The sequence below is a fragment of the Lolium perenne genome, chromosome 2 (assembly GCF_019359855.2).
Source record: "Lolium perenne isolate Kyuss_39 chromosome 2, Kyuss_2.0, whole genome shotgun sequence".
Taxonomy (NCBI): Eukaryota; Viridiplantae; Streptophyta; class Magnoliopsida; order Poales; family Poaceae; genus Lolium; species Lolium perenne.
The window spans coordinates 233,596,051-233,614,914 of NC_067245.2; the positions used below are offsets into that span (position 1 = coordinate 233,596,051).

An 18,864-nucleotide genomic window follows, 5' to 3' on the forward strand; every position below is an offset into this window, starting at 1 on the left:
TTTGCATGTTTTACAATATTTATAGTCGATAACTTGATGTGGGAATGTGGGACGAACCACTTTGTTCTTTACGATAAAAAATATATTAATAACAAGATGATATGAAATAGGACCAGCCCCTACAACAACATAATAACTAGAGTAAGTCAAGACACTAAGGATGCACATAGCTGGAAAAAAAAAGAAACAATAACCCCGCCGAAACAAACATGGACTCGCAGCAGCAATAGCACCACTAGTGACGAACTGACGATGACACCTTGAGTCCGACAAAACTTCTCCAAAACAACGCCTTTAGGAAGGTAATTGTGTGCAAACATCATCATCATCCGATCTAACCAGTTTGGCCAGATCATAGGTTTTTATCCTAAAGAAAGTTCAATCTTTAAACGATGCCTTTAGTGCCAAATTGAATTTCCGCCATTGGGAGTGGCGTTTTGGCACCCGGGAGCATATGCTCCCGGTTTTTAAACTTCGTTTTAAATGCTCTTTTAAAATGCTGAAAAATTTGAACACAAAATTTAGTGGATACATCTTGAAATTCCACACGTTTAAAAAGTGGTTTCACAGAAAACCGACATTTTGAGTGCCATCCGTAAAAAAAGACAAAATTTTGTGTAAAAAAAGGTTGTGTACGAGACGTTTTATTTGTCTTTTTTTACACAAGTCACAAAAAATGTCGGTTTTTCGCAAGACTTGATGTGCGCACGTAAAATGTTGATACGTAAGCGAGAATTTTTTTGTTTGATTTTTTTGGACATTTCATAATGTTTTTCCGGTGGCAGGACTCCCATGTGCCAAATTGAATTTCCCACTTAAGATGAAACCTAGGGTTTACACCCCAAAAACCAAAACATGTTGCTGAAAGAGCACCGTCAAATACGAAGTCTGCCTGGTTCACTGTCCCCACTTGTCGAGAACATAGCTTCAGAAAACACCGATTGTCGGACACACATACTTCTTCCAGTCTATTGGCTAAGAGCATCTCCAACGGGGAGACGTAAACGGACGCTGAGCAATCGTTTGCATTCATCGGGCCAAAAAGTGCGTCGGGTCCCTACTCCAGCGGGGCGACGTAAAGTGTCCAGGCTGTCCGGGGTAACGCAAACCTAGCCCAAATATGCGCCAGGTTTTCGTTTCCGCGGACGCTCCGCGGTCACGAAAAGTGTCCGCTTTGGTTGCATCCGGGCCCGATCGGCAGTGACTAGGTAACCAAAATATTTCTTCATTACTATTAATTGGTCAAAAGGACTATCTTTACAGAGATGGATGGTTAGTCGAGTTAACCTAAAACTACAACGGCCGTACCTACTCGTCGTCACGCGGCCTACCACGACTGGGGTTACTCGCAGTCGCGCTGCCTACTACTGGCTGCCGGAGGGGTCGGCGCCGTCGTCGAAGCGCGAGCGCTTCACGCACTCCGCACGCCGCGCACACTGCACATGGGACACCTCGTCCTCCCGCCTGCGTCGTTCGAGGGCCTCGGTCAGAGAGGAGTCCCACATGACTCTCCTGGCCATAGAGTTGGCCGCCTCCATCGTCGCTGCCTCCGCCGCCGCCGCCTCGTCCGCCTGGGTCGCCTCCGCGTCTGCCGCCTGCAACGCCGCCAGCTGGGTGTGGAAGTGGGCCCTATCCTAGCCGCCGCCATCACCGCTTCGTCCCTGGCGGCGATGGCGCCTGCCGGCTCCCGGCTCTCCAGCTCGACCCGCGTGGGAGAAGGGCCCCTCCGCTGGAGCGAATCCGGGTCGGAGCACATGTACCCCCGAGCCATGGCGAACACATAGCTGTGGGCTTCCTCCTCCGCTGCCCGAGCCTGACGATGCAGGGCGTCTCAAGCTAGGGTCTCGAAGGACGTGACCAGAACCAACTGGTCGGCACCGCAGCGGAAGCGGGTGGGTACGATGTCATCGTCGTCGGCTGCGGCGATGTCGTGGAGGGGCCGCCATACCCGCCCGCGCCTCCGCGAGCGCCGCCCTGGCCCCGGCGAGCTCGGCCCTGGCGTCAGCGATTTCCGCCCTGGCCGCGGCGAGGCACTCACACCCTTGCGCGCGCTCTGCCGCCTCCGTCTCCGCAACCTACGCCTCCGGCTACGCCTCCGCCGCCTACAGGCCCAGCTGCTCGGCCTGAAAAGCGTCGGTGACTAGCTACTCGTCCTCTGGGTGGGCTTGGCGGCACATCGAAACAACGTGATCTCAGCTAAGGTTGTGCTCGACCATGGATGGATGGTAGGGTTTAACTTGAGGTGTGTCCGTCACCCCCGCCGTTGTCCACCATATATAGCCACAGCGGGGGACGTCGTTTCCCGCGCGCGTGAAATGCGACGAAACTTGCCAATGTATTGGGCAAGCGCGGGAACGACCGTCGTCGCGTGGGAACTGGTAATCGCCGGCGGCAGGCCTCGACGGAACATTAAACCGCGATTAACAACCTTAACGATGTCTTCGCTAAAAAAATATGTTCGCACCGTTGAAGATACCCGACGCAAACGGCCGACCTGTGTCCTATGGCGTCCGCGGCCGACAGAAACGGACAGAACCGGACATTTCCCCTAACTCGCGATCACAGTTACTTCAGACAACAGCTATGGCTTGGAGTATCACCTACTATATAGGAGTAATCTCGAGGTTGCGTGCTATACATTGCACTTCCGAGGACCGTGCGCATGATATCGGCCGGGAGATTAAACAACGACGCAGTGTCGGGTAAAGAAGAACCGGACCTTGCTCTATGAACTGGGAAAGGGAACAGTTGGATTACTTGGTTAGCTAACAGTTGAGGCAATGATTAAAGCTTCAGCCTAGATTTTGGTTAGTTTGGTCATTTGATGCAAGGCTGACGGGATGGGTTTCGCGACATCCACCTGTTCCCATCGGCCAATACCTACTTCGTGTTGTAGAAAAAAGTTGATGGTGCATGTTAGGAAATTCACTCAAGTGAGAAACAATGGAAAAGGTAAAAAAGAAATCTGGAAACACAAATAGCACAATTTAAAAACGAAAACTCAACCAAAAAAGGAAAAAAAATGGAAGAAATAACAGTAAATGAAATGCTTCGCCACATTGGGCCGGCCCACCAGTGGCCAGCCTGTAGGCATCGACACGCAATATGCATCAAACAGAATTCACCCCTACATTACTCCATTTGACATTACTGATCTTTGTTAATAACGTGTGACATGCCTCCTGCTAAAGTGCTAAGTGTCCATGGCAATTTGGAACTATGTGGTATGGCGACTGCGGCAACAATTTGTAGAATACACAAAGTAAACTGTTGTCGTAGTCAAACATCAAGTGGTGCTAAAAGAAGTGTTTCCAGATGACATCTCCAAGAGCTATCTAGTCCCCTTTCATACCCTTCGTACCCAAGTCACATGGATCTGCAAGTGTGCGTTATATACTATAACTCAGCCTCACGCTGCCAGTACCATTGATATGCTGTTGAGCTTTCTTCTCCGCCCAACTATGTCCAAAAGGAATACAAGTCAGATTTAGCTCAACGTTATGGACACCGCCGGGATCAAGCCGTCCACCATGCGGGCGGTGCAGTACAGCGGCTACGGTGGTGGTGCCGCAGCCCTCAAGGTCAGATTTAGTTCGCATTGGCTAGTTTGCTTCTTTCTTGAACCACTTTGGAATAATGATTTTGGTGAAGTCTTTGGTGGATCATCGTACGGTTCCTTGCAAAAACTCTTGATTTGTTTCTTATAAGGCCCAAAACAATTCTCGGTGCAAATTGACTTTAACATCTGGAGCCATAAAACCATGTTTTTCTGCTGCAATTGACTTTATCAGAGATACAGGGTTGTGGTAGATCATGTAGACGGTTGCTTCAGCTCCTGGAATGGGTGTGAAGGCAAATGAATTGACTTCAGGGTTGTGTTCGTAGATGATTGCTTCCGTACAAATTATGTGGAATGTAGTGTGTTTCCTTGAAAGGACTACAGAACACTATATGTAATATTGCTGCATCCAGATCGGTTATGGAAGTTCATATCAAACTACTCCAATTTGTGATTTCTGGTCCCATATCGCAACTCTTTGGATCTTTGTAAATTGAGTTGGCTCAAGTGCTATCAACGTCCATCCTCTTTCTTGAAAACAAATGAATTGAACAAAACAGTCTATTGTTACTTCAGTATGTGGAGATCCCTGTGCCGTCACTGAAGAAAGATGAAGTTCTTATAAAAGTTGAAGCAGCAAGCATCAATCCTGCGGATTGTAGGATCCAGAAAGGGCTGCTACGTCCTTTTCTCCCTTTTAAATTTCCATTTATTCCAGGTATTGATCCATCTGTATTGAAACATGAGTACACATTTACTGAATCAGTACACCATATTTTGTATCCTCTGCACTGTCGATATTTTCAATGCTACAAGTCTCTGAATCATTTCAGATAATTCCTGATTTGCTTGTAAATAATCAAAATGATTGTGTTTTGTGGAACAGTTACCGACGTTGCCGGAGAGATTGCTGAGGTTGGTACCGAAGTACGCGAGCTCAAAGTTGGCGACAAAGTGGTGTCGAAACTGAAATTCTGGGTAACTTCAAACCTGCTGACATGTCGACCCAAAGTGGATATGCACCATTCCTGAAAAACGATTTGCAACTGCAGAAAGCCGGTGGCCTCGCAGAGTACGTTGCAGCATCCGAGAGCGTCACGGTTGTCCGCCCCGCTTGCGTATCTGCAGCCGACGCAGCGGGGCTGCCAATGGCCGGCCTCACCGCTCTCCAGGCCCTGAAGGCCATCGGCACCAAGTTCGACGGCACGGGCAGCGCCAGCAACATCCTGATCACGGCGGCGTCCGGTGGCATCGGCTCTTACGCCGTCCAGCTCGCCAAGCTTGGGAACCACAGCGTCACCGCCACCTGCGGCGCGCGCAACCTGGACCTCGTCGAGAGCATCGGCGCCGACGAGGTGCTCGACTACAAGACCCCGGAAGGAGCGGCACTGAAGAACAGCTCCGGGAAGAAGTATGACTACATCGTCAACACCACGGACGGCGGCAAGTGGTCGGCGTTCAAGCCGAGTCTCAGCAGCAACGGCAGAGTCGTCGACGTATCGCCCAACTTCGGGAACTTTGTCGCGTCGATTCTGACGTTGTTCTCGAAGAAGAAACTGTCCACGGTTAACCTGTCGCTGGGTATGGAGGACCTGAGTTTTCTGCTTGAGCTCGTGAAGGAAGGTAAGCTCAAGATGGTCCTCGACTCGCGGCATCCATTCGAGAAGGCAGCGGACGCGTGGGAGAAGAGTTTGAGTGGCCATGCCACGGGGAAGGTCATAGTTGAGATGTGATCATGTCAGTTTCAGTGTTTACCCGCAAAAAAAAAAGTTTCAGTGTTGATTTCTCCATCTGTGTTTTTTATGTGAGCTCCATGGATGTAATATATATTTATTTAATCAGATTTTTTAAACACACTACAAACGTAGACACTCACATACACGCGCATACACTCACCCCTATAAACTCACACACGTACACCCTACCTCTATGAGCACGTTCAGAAGACTAAGACAACGAATTGGATTTTGAAATTACCGAAGTCATAATCAGTTGTTCTAATGAATTCCACTTTTTTACCCCTTATTTGCCTATTTGTGAGACATGTTGATAATTTTACACAAATAGTCCATCTAAGAAATATTGATCCCAGTTTTATCCCATTTTAGCCACTCTCTTAGATATGACAGGGATGTTAGGACCATTTGGTGCGACAAATTATGTAAAGCTCGCAGGGTGTCATCGACAATCATGTCTATGCTTCTATTTTCCGTATCATCACCTCACGCTCTTACTCATAGGACATGCATCAACGAAAGTTGATCCACCATTTTAAAAATGGGTAAGAGCATCTCCAACCACATCCCGAAACCGTTTCCCAAAGAGATTTGGGGTCGGACATCTGACAACCGCAGCCGCACGTCCCAAACGCCGATTCGCTCCAAGGCAGTCCAATAGAGTATCCAGCGCCCCGAGCCCGTCCCCGCTACACAAGGGTTGTTGCGGGGGCGCTCGACGCAACTAAAAGCGACGCAGGTCCCTACCTGACAGCGGCCACAGCCGGCGCCATTGCCTCCTGCCTTTATTTCGCAATGCCTTCCCTCTCACCCCACCCACCCCTTCCACCGCCGCTCAAATCGTCAGTCATTCCAATGGAATATTCACCTGCGACGGAATCGAGAGCGACTCATGCCTAGCCATCCATTGGCATAGTTGGTTGTTCACCAACTCGGCACCAAACGCAGCGGCCTCTCCGCGCATCCACCGCGCACTGAATGTGTTCAGCTATTTGTCTGGTAGGCGCCGCCTGTTGTGGTTCTTTCCTCCCTTGCCGGCGATGATTGCTCACCATTTTTTTACTCATAGACATAGATAGTGACGACGAGATGATCCAGGGAATCATGGATGACGAGGAAGACTTCGACGCTGACGTTAGGTAGCACGTGTCAATCATCGGTTGCCTACAAAAAATGCTTGATGACACCGAGCAGAGGAACAAGGGGCCGTTCCGTGGAGATTCAAAGCCTGCAAGAAAGAATTCCAAGCCGCGGCAAAGATTGGAGGGATATACCATGCTCTACAATGAGTACTTAGTGGACGAGGCAACACAAGCGGGCATTCAGAGGCGCTAACGGATGAGCAAGAATGTGTACATGGAAATTCTTCATGGCGTGAGAGAGTACGCCAACTACTTCAAGGTGAAGTGCACCATTACCATGATGATGCTTGCATATGGATCCCCTGCTGACTCACATGACGACTACCTTCGCATGAGTGAGTCCACTGTCATCAAATGCATGTATAAATTATGTAGCCGTGGTGGCAAAGTTTGGCAAAGACGATTTGAGAGGGCAAAATGAAGCAAAGACTACTAATATCATGAAATAAAACGCAACAAGAGGATATCATGGGATGCTTGGAAGCATCGATTACATGCACTAGTCATGGAAGAGTTGTCTGTTTGATTGGCAAGGATTATACAAAGGGCATCATGGATATTGCAGTGTGGTACTAGAATTTGTGGGATCGTGACCTGTGAATTTGGTATTTTTTTGGCATGGCTGGATTGCACAATGACATCAACATGTTGCAGCACTCTCCGGTGTTCGTGAAACTTGTGAAAGGTCATGCGCCACCATTCTACTATGAGATCAATGGCAGCTCATATACCAAATGGGCAACATTTGTCAAAACAGTCCTAGGGCCTCTAGGTCAGAAGAGTTACGATTTTGCTGAGCGCCAAGAGAATTGCAGGAAAGATGTCGAGCGGGCATTTGGTGTGCTCCAATCTTGATTTGTTGTTGTTCGGTACCCTGCTCTTATTGGTCTCAAGACTTAATGTGGGAGGTGATACGTCCAATTTGCATCACTATTTTATATCATAATTTGCTGTTATTCATTGATATATTTCACATTGGGACACAATACTTATGTTATTTCATCTATTTTGCATGTTTCATCATTATTGGAGGATCAAGCACCGGAGCCAGGATTCTCATTTGGAAAAGCACCGTCGTAACGCAATATTTCGGAAGATCAACTGTGGAAGGAAATTATACCAAAAATCCTATTTTTCAAGATGACGAAGGAAGCGGAAGGAGGGGCCAGAGGACCCGGGGTGGGCCCACACCCTCGGGCGCCGCGGCCCCCGCCCCGGCCGCCCCGCCAAGTGGAGTGGGGCGCCCACGACCCCTTTCGCCTCCTTTTCTTCGCGAAATCCTTCGTCCCGAAAACCTAAGCCACAGAGGGTACCTCGCGAAGAGTTACAGCCGCCTCTGCGGGGCGGAGAACACCAGAGAGAAAAGAGCTCTCCGGCGGGCAGGAATCCGCCGGGGAAATTCCCTCCCGGAGGGGAAAATCGACGCCATCGTCACCGTCATCGAGCTGGACATCATCTCCATCACCATCATCATCATCTCCACCATCATCACCGCCGTCTCCACCGCTGGACACCGTCACCGCCGTAGCAATTTGGGTTTGATCTTGATTGTTTGATAGGGGAAACTCTCCCGGTATCGATCTCTACTTGTTGTTGATGCTATTGAGTGAAACCATTGAACCAAGTTTATGTTCAGATTGTTATTCATCATCATATCACCTCTGATCATGTTCCATATGATGTCTCGTGAGTAGTTCGTTTAGTTCTTGAGGACATGGGTGAAGTCTAAATGCTAGTAGTGAACTATGGTTGAGTAATATTCAATGGTATGATATTTAAGTTGTGGTGTTATTCTTCTAGTGGTGTCATGTGAACGTCGACTACATGACACTTCACCATTTATGGGCCTAGGGGAATGCATCTTGTATTCGTTTGCTAATTGCGGGGTTGCCGGAGTGACAGAAACCTAAACCCCCGTTGGTATATCGATGCGGGGAGGGATCGCAGATCTCGTAGTTTTAGGCTGTGGTTAGATTTATTCTTAATTACTTTCTTGTAGTTGCGGATCCTTGCAAGGGGTATAATCACAAGTATGTATTAGTCCTAGGAAGGGCGGTACATTAGCATAGGTTCACCCACACAACACTTATCATAACAATGAAGATTATTTAGCCGTATGTAGCGAAAGCACTAGACTAAAATCCCGTGTGTCCTCGAGAACGTTTGGTCATTATAAGTAAACAAACCGGCTTGTCCTTTGTGCTAAAAAGGATTGGGCCACTCGCTGCAATTGTTACTCTCGCACTTTACTTACTCGTACTTTATTCAACCGTTACATCAAAACCCCCGAATACTTGTCTGTGAGCATTTACGGTGAATCCTTCATCGAAACTGCTTGTCAACACCTTCGCTCCTTGTTGGGATCGACATTCTTACTTATCGAAAATACTACGATATACCCCCTATACTTGTGGGTCATCAAGACTATTTTCTGGCGCCGTTGTCGGGGAGTGAAGCGCTATTGGTAAGTGGAATTGGTAAGGAAAACCTTTACTGTTTGTGCTGATTTTATTTCTGCCTGCTGCTATAAGTCATTATGGAGAGATCTTCTCTTCAATTTTTATTTGGAAAATCTACTACTACTGCAACGGTAGTGGATGAGGCGCCAGGTGAGGAAGTGATACCATATAAAATACCTATGAAAATTATTGAACGTGTTATGGATAACCGCTATGAAGGGGATGGAACTGTCCATCCCGGTGATCATTTACTGTTTTTGCATGAATTATGCGGGTTATTCAAATGTGCAGGTATTGCTATGGATGAAGTGAGGAAGAAACTATTCTCTTTATCGCTGTCCGGTAAAGCGGCGCATTGGTATAAATTACTGGATAATGGGGATTCTCTTGAATGGAATGATATTGTGCCCCGGTTTTATTCTAAGTTCTATCCTCCAAGTGAAATTCATAAGGATCGGAATCGCATATATAATTTTTGGCCTCATGATGGAGAGAGTATTGCCCAAGCTTGGGGGAGATTGAAGTCTTTAATGCTCAAATGCCCCATTCATGAGCTTCCTGGTAATGTTATTATTGATAATTTCTATGCAAGACTTTCTTTTCAAGACAAGACCTTCTTTGGATACTTCTTGTTCTGGATCATTTACACGCAATAAAGAAGAGTTTAAAAGGGACCTTCTTGATCGAATCCAAGAAAATACCAAGGTTGGGAGAACGACAAGGATAGAGAATCATATAATTTATGATTATAAATGCATTGAAGCTTTTATGGATACTGATAAATTTCGTAATATGAGTGCTACATATGGTCTTGATTCTCAAGTTGCTGTAAATCTTTATAAAGCTTTTGCCTCTCATTATGAATTGCCAAAGAAGAATTTTGATAAGTATCATGAACCGTATAAAGATAAAATTGATTCATCTATTAATAAATGCGTTGTAGTTGAAACTGCTGATCATGTTATTCCTGAAGCTTATATTGAAAAAACTCCTTTCCCTGCTAAAATGAAGGAGTACTCTGTTATAAATAGTGCGGTTCATAAAAGTGAAAAGAAACCTGTAGAACCTGAAGAACAAATAAAAGTTGAACTCATTGTTGCAATAGTTAAAGATCTTGTGACTGAAAATGTGGAGGATGGTCATATTATTTTCTGTGAAGATGCTTCTAATATTGTTTCACATCCTAATAAACCCAAACAAGCTAGTGTTCCTATGCTATCTGTTAGAATTGGTGATCATTGCTATTATGGATTATGTGATATTGGTGCAAGTGTTAGTGCTATTCCATATGAGCTTTACACGGAGATTATGCATGAAATTGATTCTTGTGAACTTGAAGAAATTAATGTGGTTATTCAGCTGGCTAATAGAGAAACTATTTCTCTGATTGGTATTGTTCGAGATGTGGAAGTTTTATGCGGTAAGATTAAATATCCTGCTGACTTTTTGGTACTTGGTTCTGCTGCTAGCGATTATTGTCCTATTATTTTTGGTAGACCTTTTCTAAATACTTGTGGAGCTATTATAGATTGCAAGAAAGAGAAAATTTTGACTAAATTTGCTGGTGAATCTTCCGAGTTTAACTTCTCCAAATTTACCAAAACTCCTTATAAAGCTGATTTGCCTAGTAATGATTTTAAAATGGAGCAGTGTGCATCTATTGTTCTTGTTCCTAACAATCCTTTGCAGCAACATTTGGAGGATAGCGAGAGTGAAGTTTTTAGGAAAGAAAGAGATGAGCTCGAGGAAATTTTTCTCCGCCAACCTATTCTCAAGCATGATTTACCGGTGGAAGATTTGGGTACAACGCCGCCACCAAAGGAAGATCCTGTTTTTGATTTAAAGCCTTTGCCTGATAACCTTAAATATGCTCATATTGATGATAAGAAAATATATCCTGTTATTATTAGTTCTAAGCTTTCAGAGATTGAGGAAGAAAGGTTATTGGAAATATTGAAGAAGCACCGAGGAGCTATTGGCTACACTCTTGATGATTTGAAAGGGATTTCTCCTTCTATTTGCCAACATGCTATTAATATGGAAGATGATGCAAAGCCTGTTGTTGAACATCAGCGTCGTCTAATTCCGAAAATGAAGGAAGTGGTAAGGAATGAGGTATTACGACTTCTTGAAGCTGGTATTATATATCCTATTGCTGATAGTAGATGGGTTAGTCATGTGCATTGCGTTCCCAAGAAGGGAGGAATGACTGTTGTGCCTAATGATAATGATGAGCTCATCCCTCAAAGAGTAGTTGTAGGGTATAGAATGTGCATTGATTTTCGAAAAGTTAATAAAGTTACTAAGAAAGATCATTACCCTTTACCATTTATTGATCAAATGCTAGAAAGATTGTCTAAAAATACTCATTTTTTCTTTCTTGATGGTTATTCTGGGTTTTCACAAATTGTCATAAAGCTAAAGATCAAGAGAAAACCACTTTCACTTGTCCCTATGGAACTTATGCTTATAGACGCATGCCTTTTGGTTTATGTAATGCTCCTGCTACTTTTCAAAGATGCATGTCTGCTATTTTTCATGGTTTTTGTGAAAGTATTGTAGAGGTATTCATGGATGATTTTTCCGTCTATGGGAATTCTTTTGATAGTTGCTTGCGAAACCTTGATAAAGTTTTGCAGAGATGTGAAGAAACTAACCTTGTTCTTAATTGGGAGAAATGCCACTTTATGGTTAATGAAGGAATTGTATTGGGACATAAAATTTCTGAGAGATGTATTGAAGTTGATAGAGCTAAAGTTGAAGCAATTGAGAAGATGCCCTATCCGAGGGACGTTAAAGGTATTCGTAGTGTTCTTGGTCATGCTGGGTTTTATAGGAGATTTATTAAAGATTTCTCCAAGATTTCAAAGCCTCTTACTAATCTTCTTCAAAAAGATGTACCATTTGTTTTTGATGATGATTGTAAGGAAGCTTTTGAAACTCTTAAGAAAGCCTTAACAACTGCTCCTATAGTTGAACCTCCCGATTGGAACTTACCCTTTGAGATTATGTGTGATGCTAGTGATTTTCTTTGTAGGCGCTGTTCTTGGACAGCGAGTAGATAAAAAACTGAATGTTATTCATTATGCTAGTAAAACTCTTGATGCTGCTCAAAGAAATTATGCTACAACTGAAAAAGAATTATTAGCTGTAGTCTTTGCTTGTGATAAATTTAGATCTTATATTGTTGATTCAAAAGTTACTATTCATACTGATCATGCTGCAATTAGATACCTTATGACAAAGAAAGATGCTAAGCCGAGGCTTATTAGATGGGTACTTCTTTTGCAAGAATTTGATTTACATATTGTAGATAGGAAAGGTGCTGATAATCCTGTTCTTTGATAATTTGTCTAGATTGGAAAATATTGCTTATGATCCTGTTCCTGTTAATGATAGTTTTCCAAATGAACAATTGGCTGTAATAAAGGTGAGCTCGCGAGACAGTCCTTGGTATGCTGATTATGCTAACTTTATTGTTTCCAAGTACTTGCCTCCAACCTTTTCAGCTCAGCAAAGGAGGAAATTCTTTTATGACTTGAGGCATTATTTCGGGATGACCCACACTTATATAAAGAAGGAGTGGATGGTATTATGCGAAGATGTGTTCCTAGTATGAACAACAAGAAATATTGAGTAAATGTCATGGTAGTGCTTATGGAGGACATCACGCCGGAGAAAGAACTGCGCAAAAGGTTCTACAATCAGGTTTTTATTGGCCAACTCTCTTCAAGGATGCGAGGAAATTTATTTTATCTTGTGATGAATGCCAAAGGGTTGGTAATATCTCCAGACGTAATGAAATGCCAATGAATTATACTCTTGTTATTGAACCGTTTGATTGTTGGGGATTTGACTTCATGGGACCTTTTCCCTCTTCAGAAGGTAACACTCACATACTTGTTGCTGTTGATTATGTTACTAAATGGGTGGAAGCCATACCTACAAAAAGTGCTGATGGTGAGACCTCTTTAAGAATGCTTTTAGATATTATTTTTCCTAGATTTGGAGTGCCTAGATATATTATGACTGATGGAGGTTCTCATTTTATTCATGGAGGTTTTAGAAAAACTCTTGCTAAGTATGGTATTAATCATAGAATTGCTTCCGCTTATCATCCTCAAACTAGTGGTCAAGTAGAATTATCAAATAGAGAGATTAAGTCTATTTTGGAAAAGACCGTTAATAAAACTAGAAAGAATTGGGCTAGTAAATTGAAGGATGCACTATGGGCTTATAGAACTGCTTATAAAAATCCCATGGGAATGTCACCTTATAAAATGGTTTATGGGAAAGCTTGTCATTTACCTTTAGAACTAGAGCACAAAGCTTATTGGGCTGTTAGAGAATTAAATAAAGATCCTAAACTTGCCGGTGATAAGAGGTTGTTGCAATTGAGTTCTCTAGATGAATGGAGAAGTGAAGCTTATGAAAATGCTAAACTCTTTAAAGAGAAAGTTAAAAAATGGCATGATAGAAGGATTATCAAAAGAGAATTTAATATTGGGGATAAAGTCCTATTGTATCGGTCTCGTCTCAGATTCTTTGCAGGGAAATTACTCTCGAAATGGGAAGGACCGTATGTTGTCGAGGAGGTGTATCGTTCAGGAGCAATCAAAATTAGCTCTCTCCAAGGCAATGCTACGCAAGTGGTGAATGGACAAAGACTCAAGCATTATATCTCAGGTGATTCCTATAATGTTGATGTTGATATTATTCAAGTGGAAACACCGGAAGCTTTCATCAAAGGGCAAATTGACAAATTCGCCTTAACTCGACTTTGAATAGATAACAGTACTGGTAATGAAAAGTACGCAATTTAATTTCCGAACAATATTTTTGCTGTTTTTGGAAAATATGAAAAATTACGAGTTCGAAACGGAGTGGAAAGGACGCACGAGGGGGTGCCACCATAGGGCGGCGCGGCCTGGCCTGGGCCCGCGCTGACCTATGGTCTGGCCGCCCCGTCGCCCCTTTCCGACTCTGGTTCGATCTGGTACTTTCCGTTTGTTGTGAAAAATTTTGCTATATAATCCCTCGGACCCCTGGAGGTCCGTATATCGTTTTCTCGACGTGTTTTGTTTCGAGTTGTTTCTGCCAGGATTTGCTTCGGATCTAGAGCCATCATGTCTTCATCGGAAACTCCGAAGGACAGCTCCAGCAAGGATGTTGGCAACTTGTACATGGAGGAGCTGAGGATGCACCCCAAGGAGTTGCTGCTCGTTGAAGGAGAACTGCAGGTCAAGGATGTCCAGGGTCCTAAAGGAGAAGGAAGCTTGGAAGACAGGATGGAGAAGCTAGAACAGGAGGTTTTCAAATACAAGAAGATGGCTGAGCGTGAGGTGGATATTTTCCACAGGATTGTGTCTGAACTCATTGCTGAACATGAGAAGGAAACTGCAAAGCTTTGGAGCGACATCCTCTCACTTCACGACACCACCAACAAGCTCCAAGCACAACTCTATGATGTTCATAATCAGAACTGTGAGTATGAAAACAGGTTTAAATACATAAGCCGTGCTGCTAGTTTCAGGATTCCCGAGACCAAGATGTCGTTTCTTGATGGAGAGCCTCTTCCTTGGAAGTTTGATGAAGGGAGTTCATCACCACCATCACCGCAGGAGTAATTCATCATCGGTATTGGCATCCCCTTGGTTTGTTCCAAGCTTGGGGGAGTGCCGCGGTATCACATTATCACTACCTTTTACTTTTATTGTCAAGTAGTGTCATATCATGAGTAGGGAAGTTATCATATAAGATGGGTTGCAGTTGGAAGTATCTCTCTTTAGTTGGTTATCTATGTATCCCTTGGTGTGAGTTATCGTTATGGAATATTAATGAGAAGTCTTATCATTTACATATTGCACATCTTATTCTAGTTTGCAATCTCTATTATATGATTTACCTTGTTGTTAGTATTGGTATCACTTTGGGAGCATTGAATAAACCTATTTGGTTTTGGCAAACTTAGCATTGGTCAATAGCAACAACACTTTGAGGTTTAAGTAGAAAAGAGAAATACATGTAGATGTTTCATTGTCTTTCTTGTTAGCTCATAGCTTACTATTCGGAAGTTAAGATCGTTTGTGCTTACAAGGAAGATGCATGATTGTTTCTATCATATGTATATTTGTTTGTTTCCCTCGACTCTTATGCTTGCTAATTAACCTTGCTAGCCAAAGACCTGTACTGAGAGGGAATACTTCTCGTGCATCCAAACCTTAACCCAAACCTATGCCATTTGTGTCCACCATACCTACCTACTACATGGTATTTTCTGCCATTCCAAGTAAATACTTCATGTGCTACCTTTAAACAATTCAAAACTTGTTATCTCTTATTTGTGTCAATGTTTCATAGCTCATGAGGAAGTATGTGGTGTTTTATCTTTCAATCTTGTTGGGCAACTTCCACCAATGGACTAGTGGCTTCATCCGCTTATCCAATAATTTTGCAAAAAGAGCTGGCAATGGGATTCCCAGTCCCAAATTAATTAAACTAAATAGACACTCCTCCATGGTATGTGATTGATGGACGGCACCCGAAGGATTTGGTTAGCCATGGCTTGTGTAAGCAAATGTTGGGGGGAGTGTCATCATCATAATAAAGCTAAAATAAAAAGGCACTCCTTCATGGTATGAGATTGTTGGCAGGCACCCGAAGGATTCGGTTAGCCATGGTTTGTGAAAGAAAGGTTGGAAGGAGTGCCACATAAAATGAAAATAATACGGGAGCCGCTCTTTGGAGGTTGTTTGGCAAGGGGGTTAGAGTACCCGCTACCAGTCGTTGACAACAACAAACACCTCTCAAAATGTTACTTTTATTCTCTTTATATGATTGCAAAACTGAAAAAGCTCTAGCACATGATTTAATCCCTGCTTCCCTCTGCGAAGGGCCTGTCTTTTACTTTATGTTGAGTCAGTAAACCTATTTCCCTCCATCTCAAGCAAGCATTTGAGTAGTTGTGATCAAACCATTATATTGTGATTTGCTTCATCATGTCTTTTACTCTTCCTTGTTTAGTACAAGTTTTATCTGAATGAATATAGCTTTGCAAGTTATCAATGATTATGAAAAGACCATTATGATTGAGTATGCAAGTTGTGCCTTATAAACTTTAACATGAGAGCGCTGCTCAATGAGATAAATATAATCTGTTAATTGTTCTCTGACCAAGAACGAAGTTTGCCATCACCAATTATGATTTCTTATGCACCTTTACTTGTGATTACCTTATACTTGTTTCAAGTTGAGTTATAAGAGGTTGTTTACTATAATATCTTGTGTGAATGAATATGATGCTTCTTGTCCGTATTTTATTTATCGACTCTTCACTCCATAAACATGTGGTCCTGTCTATCGAGCTCAGTTTCGCTTGGGGACAAGCGAAGTCTAAGCTTGGGGGGAGTTGATACGTCCAATTTGCATCACTATTTTATATCACAATTTGCTGTTATTCATTGATATATTTCACATTGGGACACAATACTTATGTTATTTCATCTATTTTGCATGTTTCATCATTATTGGAGGATCAAGCACCGGAGCCAGGATTCTGCTGGAAAAAGCACCGTCAGAACGCAATATTTCGGAAGATCAACTGTGGAAGGAAATTATACCAAAAATCCTATTTTTCAAGATGACGAAGGAAGCCGAGAAGGAGGGGCCGGGGAGGACCTGTGGTGGGCCCACACCCTAGGGCGGCGCGGCCCATGCCCCGGCCGCGCCGCCATGTGGTTTGGGGGCCCACGACCCTTTCGCCTCCTTTTCTTCGCGAAATCCTTCGTCCCGAAAACCTAAGCCACAGAGGGTACCTCGCGAAGAGTTACAGCCGCCTCTGCGGGGCGGAGAACACCAGAGAGAAAAGAGCTCTCCGGCGGGCAGGAATCCGCCGGGGAAATTCCCTCCCGGAGGGGGAAATCGACGCCATCGTCACCGTCATCGAGCTGGACATCATCTCCATCACCATCATCATCATCTCCACCATCATCACCGCCGTCTCCACCGCTGGACACCGTCACCGCCGTAGCAATTTGGGTTTGATCTTGATTGTTTGATAGGGAAACTCTCCCGTATCGATCTCTACTTGTTGTTGATGCTATTGAGTGAAACCATTGAACCAAGTTTATGTTCAGATTGTTATTCATCATCATATCACCTCTGATCATGTTCCATATGATGTCTCGTGAGTAGTTCGTTTAGTTCTTGAGGACATGGGTGAAGTCTAAATGCTAGTAGTGAACTATGGTTGAGTAATATTCAATGGTATGATATTTAAGTTGTGGTGTTATTCTTCTAGTGGTGTCATGTGAACGTCGACTACATGACACTTCACCATTTATGGGCCTAGGGGAATGCATCTTGTATTCGTTTGCTAATTGCGGGGTTGCCGGAGTGACAGAAACCTAAACCCCCGTTGGTATATCGATGCAGGAGGGATCGCAGGATCTCAGAGTTTAAGGCTGTGGTTAGATTTATTCTTAATTACTTTCTTGTAGTTGCGGATGCTTGCAAGGGGTATAATCACAAGTATGTATTAGTCCTAGGAAGGGCGGTACATTAGCATAGGTTCACCCACACAACACTTATCATAACAATGAAGATTATTTAGCCGTATGTAGCGAAAGCACTAGACTAAAATCCCGTGTGTCCTCGAGAACGTTTGGTCATTATAAGTAAACAAACCGGCTTGTCCTTTGTGCTAAAAAGGATTGGGCCACTCGCTGCAATTGTTACTCTCGCACTTTACTTACTCGTACTTTATTCAACTGTTACATCAAAACCCCCTGAATACTTGTCTGTGAGCATTTACAGTGAATCCTTCATCGAAACTGCTTGTCAACACCTTCTGCTCCTCGTTGGGATCGACATTCTTACTTATCGAAAATACAACGATACACCCCCTATACTTGTGGGTCATCAGGAGGTGATGCATGCTTGTGTGATCATGCACAACATGATCATCGAGCGTGACCAGAAGACTCGAGCCAGACATATTGATCCATGTGAGTGTGAGGGCCCTCTTGCAGATGTGATCACCACTTCACTAGGTGTGTGCAGCTTTTGCTGATTTCATCGTCATGCATGCAGAAATTCGTGACTCAAATATTCATGCTCAACTGCAAAATTGTCTCGTAGGGCATCTGTGGAGGCTGAAAGAAGAGTCATCAATTGTGTCGGAGCCTTGATCTAGTTGAACTTATATTTGTTACATTTGTTGTTTGTTCAATTTCCATTCAATTTTTTTTGTAAAACATATTTATTCATGTTTCCTGTGTTTAAATACTAGCATTTGCAAAAAAAAAAAGTTTATGGACGCGGCTGGGAATAGACCCCCCCTCCAAACGCGGCACCACACGTCGGGATGGGGGCTGAAGATGCTCAAGTATAGACAAATTCTCAAAAGATAGGGTAATTTGTTTCACAAGTGAACAACTAGTGTTAAAATGTGGAATACACTCTTAACTTCATATCATGTTGAATGATACTTACTCTATATATACACAATACCATTTAAGTTTTCATGATCCGCTTTTGCTCGTCTTTTAGCTTGTAATGAATCTTGTTGTCATTTGCTACCAAGATAAGCAAGGCAAGTGATTATTTTCTCTAGAACTTATCTTTCATAAGTCAAATTTGGTTTTTATTTAAGTGCAGAAAAAATATATATCAAAACTAGGGATCATCTGACATTCCCTTTTCTCCTCCGACTAAGGCATTGTCCCCATACTAATTTATAGCAAGCCATTGACAAGTACAAATTGCAACCACAAAAGAAAAAAATCAATTTAAAATACTTGAAACATATGCATGCTATAAAATGTGAGTCAGTAATATGAAATGTTTAGTTTGATTCATCAAATATTTACATGCAAATATTATACCATGGTTTGATATATCAGTCACAAACAAAATGTCACCTTTAGTTGATTAGGAAGATCCATTTGTGTAATTATACCATGAACCAA

General features: G+C 43.3%; 1 protein-coding gene across 1 annotated transcript; it reads left to right on the forward strand.

The window, feature by feature from the left end:
- Window positions 1–3,350: 3,350 nt before the first annotated feature.
- On the forward strand, window positions 3,351–5,422 carry LOC127335228 (chloroplast envelope quinone oxidoreductase homolog). The gene is made up of 4 exons (XM_051361834.2): window positions 3,351–3,581; window positions 4,136–4,277; window positions 4,446–4,537; window positions 4,612–5,422. The coding sequence occupies exons 1-4, from the start codon at window positions 3,501–3,503 to the stop codon at window positions 5,290–5,292; spliced, it is 996 nt and encodes a 331-aa protein (XP_051217794.1). The 5' UTR covers window positions 3,351–3,500; the 3' UTR covers window positions 5,293–5,422.
- The last annotated feature ends 13,442 nt before the right edge of the window (window positions 5,423–18,864 follow it).

What these genes read in the sequence shown, in the direction of transcription:
- LOC127335228 (XM_051361834.2), top strand. Translation starts at nt 3,501, where the DNA reads ATGGACACCGCCGGGATCAAGCCGTCCACCATGCGGGCGGTGCAGTAC. An exon ending in GTGGTGCCGCAGCCCTCAAG is followed by an intron (nt 3,582 to 4,135) that starts GTCAGATTTAGT and finishes TTGTTACTTCAG; the next exon opens with TATGTGGAGATCCCTGTGCC. An exon ending in TAAATTTCCATTTATTCCAG is followed by an intron (nt 4,278 to 4,445) that starts GTATTGATCCAT and finishes TTTGTGGAACAG; the next exon opens with TTACCGACGTTGCCGGAGAG.